A 12,715-nucleotide genomic window follows, 5' to 3' on the forward strand; every position below is an offset into this window, starting at 1 on the left:
TCAAAGTGGTGATAGTTCATCGGCACATACCACAACATATTTGCTTGATAACGGCCGGCAGATTTGCCAGATCACGGCATAATAAGAAAAATTCCTTGCTCCCTGTTTGGACTCCTCTGGATGCAGGAGGTCATATAAAGCAATGAAGTACAGTAAGTAAGAGGAGTGGAGGGTGCTGCCCAGAGGGAATCCAGGGTTTACTGCCCTGAGAGAGGTGAACGTGTCCATGGTAGGACAAGGGAAAGTTTAACGAGAAAACTATTTGAAGTTTTCTGACATTTTTTACATTACAGATATAAATTTGCTCGTGTTTTATCACTTCGGTTATGATTGTATCGCGTCGTCTCTAATTTATTGGCTTTCAACTGCACATGATGATGCCAATGAAAACCATCCTGTACGTGGTTTATTATGGACACTCACATTCCTGCTGTGCAGTCGGCCTATGCTAACAGGTGTTGAGAGGTTTAAAGGCAAATTAAATAGCATTGGCAACGTGTTGAAAGGAGACCGACACTGAAATACAGTAAAATGAATATTTATCTGTTTTAAACTAGCATGTGTAACAATAGAGCTGCTTGGTCCAACTTTTTGTTTACATGGCAAATGTCTGCGAAACTTGACAAACTCTCAACATGTTTATGCTCGCAGTTTGCAATGCTAGCAATAATAGTTGGCTGCAAAGCAAACATGCCATATTTACCATCTGAGGTTATGCATGCTAACATTTAGCCTCTAATTAGCACTAAAAACAAAGTAGGGTAAAGTGGGTCATGACTTGTCCTGGTGATTACTGAGGAGAATATGAGCGTCTGTAATAAATTTCACGACAATCCACCCAAAAGCTGTTGAGATATTTCACCTAAAGCCCCGAATGTGAGCCTGGTGGTATTAGAGGGAAAGAGGGAACACCAAAGCCATCGGGGTATCACACCATCTGGGAACCGTGAGTGTCTAGAAGACTTTCTGCCAAATCCATTTAGTAGATTTGGAGTTTTGAGATATTTCAGTCCAGATTTCTTCGGACTCTCAGACTGATTCTACGATAGAATGGTAGAAAACCCCTTTAGGCTGTGGCAAACACTATGCCAGCAATATCCTAGTCCTAAAACAGTTTCCCCTGCTGCTGCCTCCATATGCACCAACATGTAATTTCACAGTCAGCAGTATAGTTGACCTCATATGGGAGGAAGTCCAAATGCCTACTGAGGCTTACTGCACAAATTAAAAGCACATTTCCTTTGTAGTGTGACTCTGTCAGCGAACTTCACTCTCTCAACATTTGTCAAGACACGTGAGTTGCACCTGCTTTAATAGAAGAGGATTCAGCTGGAGCGGACAGTGCGAGCAGCCTCCGAGCATTCCAGTCCAATCGGGGGAGCCGGGCACCATGGCGAGCTCCGAACTCGGGGGCAGACCTCTCATGTAGACATGTGAGAAACTTCACAGGGCCGACTGCTCCGCTCTCAGGGAAAGGCCTTCTGCTTGTCAGCGGGAGTTTGGATTGTGGGGGTGGTTGGAATGGAAGCACACCAGCCATGTGTACACGGCGCTACCCACGATTCCATATGGTAATATTTACATGTCCTCTTTGTTGTTCACAGATCAAAGCGGAGGAGCTTCCATTCCAGTTGATTTTATGACACGATTTAGCAAATTTGCAGGGGGGGAGGGACTTTTAAATGCCCCGTAAAACCCTGTTCCACAGCTTGAGAGACCACCCTATTAAGTCTGATATCCCACGTGGATACAAAGGAAACCTCACTTGGATCTGTGGATGTTGCTGCAGAGTGTGAAGGCGCACGTGTGTGTATTTGGAAGTAGGCGATTGTTAAAATCCACATGAAAACCATAAATTCATGTGAAATCGACATCAGAAACGGCTGCACGGCAAAACAAAAAGCAGAACACCATCAATTTATTGTGGAAAAAAAGCAACATTGAGAGACAAAGGTCGGATTCTGGCACATTGTTCGTTTTTATATTAGAAAAAGGAGGAAAAAAAGGCTACAAATCTTCATAATTTATACAAATACAACAACTTTTCAAAAATAAATCTTTAATTTAGTAAAACGCTCTGTGAACAAGTTTCTGCAATAACCCACCGCTTGAGATCCCTGAGCAGAGACACAGAGTGAACCTTTTTTTTGTTATGTTTTGTTTTCTTTACATCGTCACTCAAGCAATAACAATTATCAGTGTTTGTTCAGGAACACTTTATATACACAGGGGAAATTAGCACATGGGTTGTTTCTTTTTGTGATGTGAGGGAGGAATGAATGTGAAATTGTGATTATTTTACTCGACAAGTGAACATCACAGTCATAAACAGAACAGAGCCGACACCATTTTGACTGCGAGTGACAAATATATATTCAATCTCTCCTCCTCCGGTGCAGGTGCTTTTTAAATGGGCCTGACTCAAGTGATTTTGTGAGTTTTTTTCTTTTCTAACACAAACGACATATCTGCTCACTTCCTTCATCTTACATGTAAAAACACAGTGCCAGCTGGTTCTGTTGCCGAGGTAACACAAAGCAATAACTTACAATGTAATAAACTGAGGACACAGAGAGTTCAGGAGGGTTTTCTGATCAAAAATACTGCTCATATTCCTACTTCTGGAGAGGTGTCATCTCATTTAAAAGTAATTGCTGACAACGACGACAAACGAGCAGATGTTAATTACACAGAATATCTACAAAAATGAGACCTTGAGACATGGGAACTGAGGGGTGACAATATGGGAAAAACTGGGCCTATGTTTTAAATACGGGTGTGTAGATGAATGGTACTTATGCGCGAGAGCACATAATGTTCGCAGACTCTCAGCAAAGACCCAGAATAACCATTTGAGCCCTAACAATTTCATTATTGTAAAAAAATTGCATGTTCAGTGGACATTTTGTGGACTGTTGCAGTTGCCCCATAAGATTACATTGTAGCCACTGCCGCAGTTCAAAGTGAGACTTCCCGTTGAGCAAGAAATATGTTGTGTTGCCAGAATAACCAAGCAAAGACCCAGAATAATAATTGAAAACTTTTAAAAGAGTGGAAAAAACTTTTTGTTGTAATTTAGCTGACTGTTGCAGTTGCCCCATAAGGTTACATTGTAGCCCCTGCTGGGTTGACTCTACAAGTTTTTCTAAAGACCATTCATTTACACACCATCATTAACAAGCATAGGGTCGAGATTTAAAAATACCAGAGTTCCCCTTTAACATAACAAACCAAATTTCCTCAGCGTCGGAGCTTCCATTGGCTACTTTTTTGCTGCATGGTTTTTCTGTATAATATACACAACATAGATATATATTAGGATTCATTTATATAAACACAACGAAATTAGTCTTTATTCAAACACACAAACGTTAAAACATTTCCCTCGAGACGTGCGCCCTGTCTCGTGCCATGAGATGAAAAAAATGTGCATCGGCAACGCTCCTGTATTTGGTTAGAAGTTTTCCTTCATCTGTTTCAGCTCCACACACATTAACTGCCGTACCGTTGTTCTCTGTGACTTCCATGGGAAGGGTATCTCAATTATTCCATTCATAGCTTCTTCATGTTGTCAACGAACACGCTTCTATGGTGACTTGGCTTCTTTAACTATGAACTGGGAGAAGCAGTAGGGGTCAAAATGACGCCTGCATGCTACCGCACACTGCTAAAGAAGATTCACAAAATTTATTATAAGGCATTACAGTGTGAAACGAGTCCCACTTCCTTCACTTCTTTTTACTTTTCCTGCCAAAACAAGACAAACATGAGTCTGTGTGGAGCTGTTAGAGGCTGTTGTTGTGCTGTGATGGCTAATGAGTTGAATTCCCTTTTTAGAGTTGAGGACAAACGTCCCGGGGCGTCTGCGACAAATGGTTTACAATAACGGTGCTAATTTCCATTCCTTCATTATGAAGTGTGTGTAATCTCACGAGTAAAAAAAACCATCCCACTGAGGACGTGAAAAACAAAATACACAGACGACTCGAAACTTCACTGGAGATTTTGCACGGTGTCCGGTTTCTTCATAATATCTCATTTTCTTCATTATCAAGATTGAACATCTGATCAAAACCGAGAACTTTATTAAATCCTGATGGAAAGTACCCTCAGTGCTTCGCTCTGAGATCTCGTTTGTACTTTATCTCCCCGCGCTGCTCGGGGACAAATCAGCTTCGACCCTTTTGAACTACAATTGCTTATTTATGCGACTTAATTCATCACAAATGTTGACGGATGTACCTATGGTCTCGCTCCTGGTTCAAGTGCTCTAGTTAGAAAAAGGAATAAAGAAAAGTAGAAAGAAAAAAAAAAGGGTTCCCATGGGAGCTCATATTTTATAGAAAGTTTCTAAAGAGTCCAAAAACTGCACGGAGCCGGCCAAACTGTGAGCAATGCTTCTGAGAGGAGCTGCTGGCCTGATGTGTACGAGTTGCTCAGGAGTCATTACGAGGGGCTGCACGGCACAATCACAGCCTCTCGGAGCAAACGCCCTCCCTGAGCCTCCTCCATGACCCCTGGAAGAGGAGTGTACAAGGAGTGCAGGGGCCGCCTTCTCCTCCGGGTCCGACCTCTCCTCCGGGTCCGGCACACACGTTGCAGGTGCTCGAGGTGGGGGGGAAGGGAAGGAGCTCAGGGGCTCATCGTCCTCAGGCCCTGTTTCTCCATGATGTTCCACAGCTTGCGCAGGTTGGACTGGGTGATGGCGTCGTCGGGTTTCAGTTGGAGCGCTCGGAGGTAATTGGCTTCGGCCTCTTGCAGCTTCCCGTTGAGGTGGAGGATCGCCCCCAGGTTCATCAGAGCGGCAGGATACTGAAAAGTGAAAAGAAGAGTGTCACCTCAGATGAGCTTCAAGCAAAAAGAAGACACAGTCTGTACTTTTCCAAGAACAGCAACACAGGACATCCTATTATCAAACAGCAGGTAGAGGACAGTCTGTATTAACTGTGATTCAGTTTTTGAGGGGATAGAAAGACCGAGCTGACATAATAACAGTTATTAACTCATCACAAATTGTCTGTTTAAAGAAATTACTAATTGAATCTTTCCAAATCAGAGGCCGTGAATTTATGAGATGAATAATGCAAGGGAAGTCATAACTATTCATACTTTGGGGGGGGGGGGGGGATGGGATGGGATGTGGAGAGTACTATGCCATTCAAATGTTCACTGAGTCACATGGAATGAACTTGACCGGATTGAAAAAAACTCTTAAAATGCAAAGCAAAATGAGTGTGGATATATAAAATAAGAAATAAACAGTTTTATTATCCTGTTCAAATGAAGCAGGCTTGTAATAGCACATCTCGGTCATCGTGGGAGGCTTCGGGGCACGCGATCGGGTTCCTGTTTGTCAGATCACCACCCAGGCTGCGGTGCCGTGTGTGGAGCCCGGTGACCGCGCTGCTTTGTGAGTCCCTGTGTCACGTCTGTGGCGGGAGCCAGAGGGAGCAGCCACTTTGAAGTGGGCCTAGCTGAACGGGCTGTGTATTCCTGCTGGAGCCACGGGGCAGAGTCATCATCCTCAGCAGCAGCAGCAGTGACGAGCCGGTGAGTCATGAGGGTGAAAGTGTTCGCAGCACAATCACTGTAAAGACTACGAGGTTTCCAGTTTCCAGTTGATGGAAAAAACGAGCAATAATGTCAGGAAGCTACTGTTTTACTGCTGAGACGGTTTTAATTTCAGTAATTGTTGATTCCTAGGAAACAAGGAGCAGCCAAATAAAACAGTTCGGCAGTAAAAACTTTTACTGCCGTGTTCGTGACTACCTTTCTATTATTATTACCTCATATATAATTGTCACGGGGAACTGCACATAGTTGTGGCATCTTGACATTTACTAATGTGCTCGATACCTCAAGCCTTCATTTCTTTCTCACGGCCTATTAGCTCATCAGGAGGAATTCTCAGGCCAGTGTACTTTGCATGAGAGAAAACATATAAACGTATTTTGTAAATGTTATGAGAAATCTGTGGAATGTGTGACATGCACTGGGCTACGGAAACATTAAAAGCCGTCTTTGCATAACTTCAGGGAATATAAGTCAAACTTTAATGTTCTTGAACACAAGCAACCACATTATTTGAACTTAAACCTTTTCCTTACATGTATTTAAGTGAGTTTGAATCATTTCCATATTCAAGGTGCAGATATCCAGACATTTTCAGAGAGGGGCCATTTATCTCATTTTGACCAGGTTGTGTCAACCACCGTCCTTTACTGGCTCCACCCTCGTTTCACAAAACTTCTCTGTTTTTCCAGTTTCATAATTGATGATCCGTCCATGACAATTAGACGAGGACGTTCTCCAAAGCTGCTTCTCTCATAGGGGGAATAGTAGAAATGAATAAATCAAAGAGACTCTGGGATAATCATTGTGTCTATTGCAGAGGAAGAACTTCTCACCTCAACACGTATAAAACATGCAGAAGCTTCGACCGCTGTAAACGGCTGGAATAACCGACACGACCGCAGTCGCTCCGTGACTCCTCGCTCACTTAATGCTGTGCAATTATGTTAATCCCCAAGAAAAACAACATTTCTCCTCTGTGTTTCGGGTTATTATTATTCTCAGGAGCAGCCAAAGTTCTGGATTTTAATGGTCGGGGGTGATGCTGAGGCTGTTTGGGCTGTAAATCACCTCCTGTTTGACTTGAGGGTCAAACCACAAAATAACGCTCGGGGATCCATTTGCAAGTTTGGGGATTTTTACAAGTCACAAAACGCCACAGCCCAAATATAACTGTTTATACATATGGACCTGATTGGAAGTGACACGTTAATACTGAGGCTGCAATGAGGAAGGGACAAGTGGTGTAGGTGTATACTGGGGGAAACTGGGAGTTTAGGCCATTTTGTGGAGTAAGTGAAATCATCCTAAGGCCTTAAGAGGCTGGTTAAACCAGGTGTTAACATCTGTCCTGAGTGATCGGAAGTGCTCAGCGCTACGTACAGGTGGGATCCTGTCGCTCAACAGATCAACACGCCCATGCTAGCGGTTAGCTGTAATGCTAAGGAGAAGTTTTCCAAAGAGCTTCCAGGACGCAAACTCATTCCTTGTTCCCGGTTTGGGAGTTTTAAAATGTGGTTTCCTTGCACAATAACAACAATAGAAATCCGATAAAAGAAAACTAGCAAACAAAAGAGGGTACGCACCATCGAGAGAAGATTATGAAAATAAAAATAAAAAGTCAATATCAACACTGACACACACATACAAATCTTTATGAACGTGATTATTTGCACGTGGAGCAGGGAAGTGAGATATCACAGGAGACACATTCAGGTCACATTTACTTCCAGGTGTGAACACACATACTTGTGATCTGATCTCTCTGGACGGATGTTAATTCCAGGTCTGAATGGGGCCCACGAGGTCAGTCAGGTTATGAAGGAACATGGCTCAGACTGAGACATTTAAGTGACAATGATCAAACAACACCCTGATGCTCGGCCCCTCCTTGCTGACTCTTGCTGGCAGACTCACACAGGAATGTCTCAGTGACTCTTTAGCCCAGAGCAACACAGTGATCTCACATGGAACGACAATGGTTTTGAAAGTATTCCCTTCACAGATAACCAGTGTGACAGTGTGACAGTGCTTAAACACAACTGTGCCTGGTCTCCACCCCCTTCCTCTCCACTGTCCCCCTTTTATCTCCTGATGGCCGCCCACACATTCACTCCACTGTTGCCAAGCACTGGCTCACAGTGGGAACAGTTGGGTTTCTCTTTACGATACTGCAGAGTCTCCACCGCACTGCGTGAAGCGGCTGGAGATTATTGATGCTGTGATTTGGCGCCGCACAAATAAAACTGATATGACTTTAAATTGTATGACACAGGTTGTTGGAGAGGTCCAGAGTCAGAAGTCTGTCCAGGAAGGAGTCGGTTCTGGACGGATGAGAAGTTGAAGATGTCTCTGGAATGACTCATAACGACTCTAATAATAAAAAAAATCTTTGTGAAATTTCCAGAGAAACAAATCAATCAGGAGAATGCACGAGAAGCTGACCTCACCTGGCACATCACGCTTTCTGAGATCCTCCGGGATGGATGCTAATGAGTGACATTACATATGAAGCCCTGAGTGAAGAGTCCTGGGTAGAATATCAAGCGACTCCTGGTTTTCCTCTCAGTGCAGCTGCAGACTGCGAGTTTTTAAGAGCTCTGTCTCTCCGCCCATGCAGAACTTATTACCGCGTTGAGCTTCCTCGCTCCTGTCTCCCCTGTAGGCTCCCACCTTTGCTCACCCAACCCATTCTGTCCCAATTTCACGTAGCTAGGACTTTATAGATTTATTTCTCTATTCCTGCATTATCCTTTGCCCTTCTGACACTTGCAACACTCTGCAAAATGTTCCCCTCGTCAAAAAGTTTCCCTTTTTCCTTCATTTCCTGCTGCTCTGTAACCTCTCTGCCTCGCTACCCTTCCCAAAACTGGCATGCAAAGCTGCAGAGTCACGGCCAGATGTGGCGCATATTAGCCTGGACCATAAAGCAGCATATGCTTTTAAGACGGCCAGAGTTGAATTTGGAGCTGGATTGGGGAATAACCTGGCCACAATGACTCCAGAAAGGTATTCAAGTCCAGAATATCTGCATGGAGCTTTGAAAGGACAGATGTCACTAGGTGCCGAGAGCAACCAAAGCAAACCAAGCATCCGATAGGATTTAGCTGTTCTAGATAGAGGGGATTGTAGGAATAAGGGACTAAATCCCTTGAATGGAGGGAATTGTCCCCCTTCACTTAGAGCGAGCAGACACATGTGCTTAATATGAAACACCAGTGCCTTTGGAGAGGGAAGAGTCGAGCCGCAGTAGAGCATGAAATGACAAATGAAGATGGACAGGGTACATGGCTTAAGTCAAGTCGCATCGCAGAGAACAAAGGAGAATGGTAAAGACGACGGATGAAGATACTAAATTACGATTGTGCATCATCTGCAAGCAATACAAATGCCAAGAGGCGTCCAAGCAAAAGTGACCAAGTGGGGATTTGTAAAATTACAGATGCCAAGTAAACTAACATCACACAGATCTGGTCCTGAAATAGAGCTGTGGGAACCACAGACATCCTCGGCATGTATTTTAAAGCAGAGGATCAGGGGACTGCACAACAATCGGTCTCACATTGGTCGATATGTCCCTGCAGAGTTGAGCTGCTTTCAGACATGCACCGAATTGGGGACATTTTCCTGAAATATTCCGGAGGGCCTGGAAAAAACACAAATGTCCAAGTCAGTGTCTACGGACGTTTGCCGACATCTTTGGATGTTTTCCAGAACTTTTCCAGCCAGCCCCTGGTACAATGTCAAGAAAATGTACTGAGCAAGTCGCAGATGTTTCCAACACACGACAAACGCAAAATTGTAAAACCAAATATATATTTTAAAAAAGGGAAGAAGAAGAAGTACACTAGGATAAAGAGGGGAGCCATGAATGTAGAATATGCCGTCGACGTGAATTTGGAAAGACAACAAGATTCAAGAGCTTTTGGTGAAAAGGGCCAATGCCGGCGTGGATGTGCTGCTTCCAGCGGCTCAACCCAGGCGCCAACACTCGCTGAAATGTTGAAGGCATTTTCCTGTTGTTTGGAACCCGGCTTCAACACTGGAAAATGCCTGGACCTTTTCCAGAGTTCAAGTCTGAAAATGGCTAAAGACAGAGACTTGAAAGTGTGAATGTGGATGAGCATCATGGATCGATTAACAGAACTTGGTATTTGACTTGCTTTCATTTCATGGGAATCTACACATCAACTAAAAGTTTGCTTTGTTTGAACGTTTTACCAGTCACCAGTTTTTTAGACTCGCTTGTCTATAGGGAAAATGTTTTATTGATGCTGTTCATTTGTATCTGAAATGTCATAAATGGTAAACAGCTGAGGAGTGACCTGTCTCACAGCCGGGAGAGAGCAGCACCTTGAGAGTTTGTTTTCAAAGCTACTCTGGCTTCTTATTTTTCCATGAGCTTGGTTTTGTTTGGAACCAACTGAGTCCTCACATTTTATGATGAAAATCTGAACTTTTCCTCTGAAGATTCCCAAATCTATAAACAGAGATCAGATCAGTAGAAGTGTTCTCACGGCACAAAGAACAGTCTGTACGGAATGAATGAGATTTAACTAATGGAAATAATCCCACAATTCACCTTAAGCACATTAACTTTGAGTGTGATTAAAGTGGAGCAGAAAGAAATAAATTAATTTTCTTATCTTCCATCTGCTTTTAATTAGACGTTAAAAATTGCTTTGGCAAAAGATTTGAAATTACGTCAACGCTGAGGGGAGAGGAGCTCAACTTCATGGTTTCTGTGGAGATTTCTAAATCATCCTATTGTTTCCCTCAAGTTCATATTTTTTCTTGTTGTTTGTTTATGTTCTACTAAGGTCCGGTTGCAGGCAGATCCAAACTTTATCGTCTGTTTAACACTGTCCAGATACATTTTGATCAGAAAAATCCTGAAGTGATTTCTTCTAATCAAGACACAGGAACAAACAGGGCGGCCACATGCCAAACATATTTCTCTCCCTCTGCGGCCCTCACTCAAACCAATGGACTCGACCCCCATTTAGTTTTCAACATGTCAAAGTCCTCTCACCGAGCGTTATTATCATTATTCTTTTCAATTTAGTCGCCCGGGCTCCTTCTTTGAAGCTGTTGATGGATGGTGCACAAACAGACCTCTGAGCTCAGTCGAACCCGATGCCCCTTACAGACCCAAGCCCTTCCTGGGACCCACTGACAATGACGGCCGTTGTGAGGAGGCAGCCCGGGCAGTGATAACATGGGAGAGCCATTCAGAGTGTGATTGCACAGTGTCCATCAGGGTAAACAGTCATCTGGGTGATTAGCTCGTTGTGGCTGTACTCACATTGGGCCTCAGGCTTGCTGCTTGTCCGTAGTACCTCTCGGCTGCCTCATTTAGGCTGGCTTGCCTGCAAAGGGAAAACAGAGAGAGAGGCGATCGTTACTCATCTTTATTGCTCCTGGCTAAGCATGAGGCCTTGAACCCGGCGTGTTTACTAGCGCTAAGGGGTCACAGAGAAAATAGCAGGGGGGGAACAGCAATGAGGGATGAGAAAAGCCTGTAGGTTTCTCGTCTGATAGGATCTCATGTTTGATAACATCTGTGCTGACCAATGCACTGGAAGCTCTTTCTGTTCTAATTGAACCTCGTGGTCGGGAACATTTGGCTCATTGGACAACTCGTGAAATCTCAACAACAATCTGAGGCTGATCAGAAATATTCAATGTACATTTCTGTATAGCGTAACAGTGGTTTGGCACACAGGACCGCGTCTGCAACACTGATGTGAAAACAGTATGGAGGATCATTCCTGCTCCATGCACCAAAATATGTCGTATATATTCTGCACCACCACAAAAAGGATTTTTGGACAGATGGCTTGTCGGCATGAGTCCCTGAGTGGAACCAGAAATACTTTGTTCCTGAGGACATAAAACCTGCAGTCAAGACAAAAATGTCCCGTATTATGCTCCGTGTCTTCCTTCATAATCCGCGGCTGTTATACACAAATCTGTGGCTCCGGTGTCACAAAGAGTTTCCGGTTATTAATTCTCCCGTATCTCAGAAATCACCTTTATGGTCCACAGCTGCACGCTTGTCACTGATGGTAACAATTGTCTCATTACAAACAAAGTTTGACGAAGTCAAGGACAGAGCGGGTGACGGCCGCCTGCGGAGCCCCGGGAGTCGTAAAGATCAAAAGAGAGCGAGGCCGTTGGAAGCAGTTTCATTTGGGCTGTCGCTGCCTGTTAAGGAATCATCATCCATGTGGTCCCAGATAAAAGGAAAAGCTTTTAGGTGAGGATTACCAGGTCAGCAGCCTGTGTATACAAACGCTATTTTATGTATGGTTTGAAAAACACAGTCCTAGGCTTCCTCACTCATGAATGAATAGAGAGTTTACTGCATGTTTTTAGTTAGATGTAGCCTGTGACACATTACAGTGAAAAAGGTAATAACTAGGCATACTCCTTTTTATTATTTCTCACTATCCTACTAATTCAACTCATATGATGGTTGTAAAATACTTGTTTTGCCAAAAATAGGGGGTATATAAGCAGTGCCTCCCATCATGCTGTGGACACAAAATAATTCCTGTTCCATACATATTATTGGGGAGACAGTACTTGGTACATGTCAGAAGTATTTCCGCTCTTTTCTTAGTTTGATAGTGTTTGAGCTGCAGGTACAGTTACTTGTGCAAATGATAGCAGACGATCTAGTTATTATATATTATTAGTGTAAATAAAGATGTACGACAAATGCTCCTCAAATGTGAAGCCAAAGCATCTCAATCACAACCTGGTGACTGGCTGCAGTGGAGGATATAACCTGAATCTCCTCCGTGTTAGTGGAGGGGACATGGACCAAGATAAAAGTCAAGGTGTTACGATTGTTTAAATCATTCGGCTAAGTGAAGTGGACTTAAAATAACAATTAGTCAAAATACAAATTATTTTTTGTGCTAACTATATTTATCTGGGGCTGTTTTTTGAATTCTACTGATTAAACACAACTACTCAGTTAAGTCAGACAAACTCGTTTACTTTCAACTCCTAAAACTGAGAGAAAATGTTAATTCCACTTTTCATTAAAGGGAATAAACAAGTAGAAATAAAGTAAACAAAGCTGAAGACTAATTATATGTACTCACCTTTTACAAGGCAATCAGATTTCTAGATT

General features: G+C 43.3%; 1 protein-coding gene across 1 annotated transcript in view; it reads right to left on the reverse strand.

The window, feature by feature from the left end:
- Nucleotides 1-1,903: 1,903 nt before the first annotated feature.
- Nucleotides 1,904-12,715, reverse strand: part of tmtc2b (transmembrane O-mannosyltransferase targeting cadherins 2b) — a 96,660-nt gene continuing 85,848 nt past the window's right edge. Inside the window, 2 exon segments of the mRNA XM_053427811.1 lie at nucleotides 1,904-4,812; nucleotides 10,877-10,940. Of these exon segments, the coding sequence (XP_053283786.1) occupies nucleotides 4,633-4,812; nucleotides 10,877-10,940 (244 nt within the window). The 3' untranslated portion in view covers nucleotides 1,904-4,632.

The sequence above is a fragment of the Pleuronectes platessa genome, chromosome 7 (genome assembly GCF_947347685.1).
Source record: "Pleuronectes platessa chromosome 7, fPlePla1.1, whole genome shotgun sequence".
Classification (NCBI taxonomy): Eukaryota; Metazoa; Chordata; class Actinopteri; order Pleuronectiformes; family Pleuronectidae; genus Pleuronectes; species Pleuronectes platessa.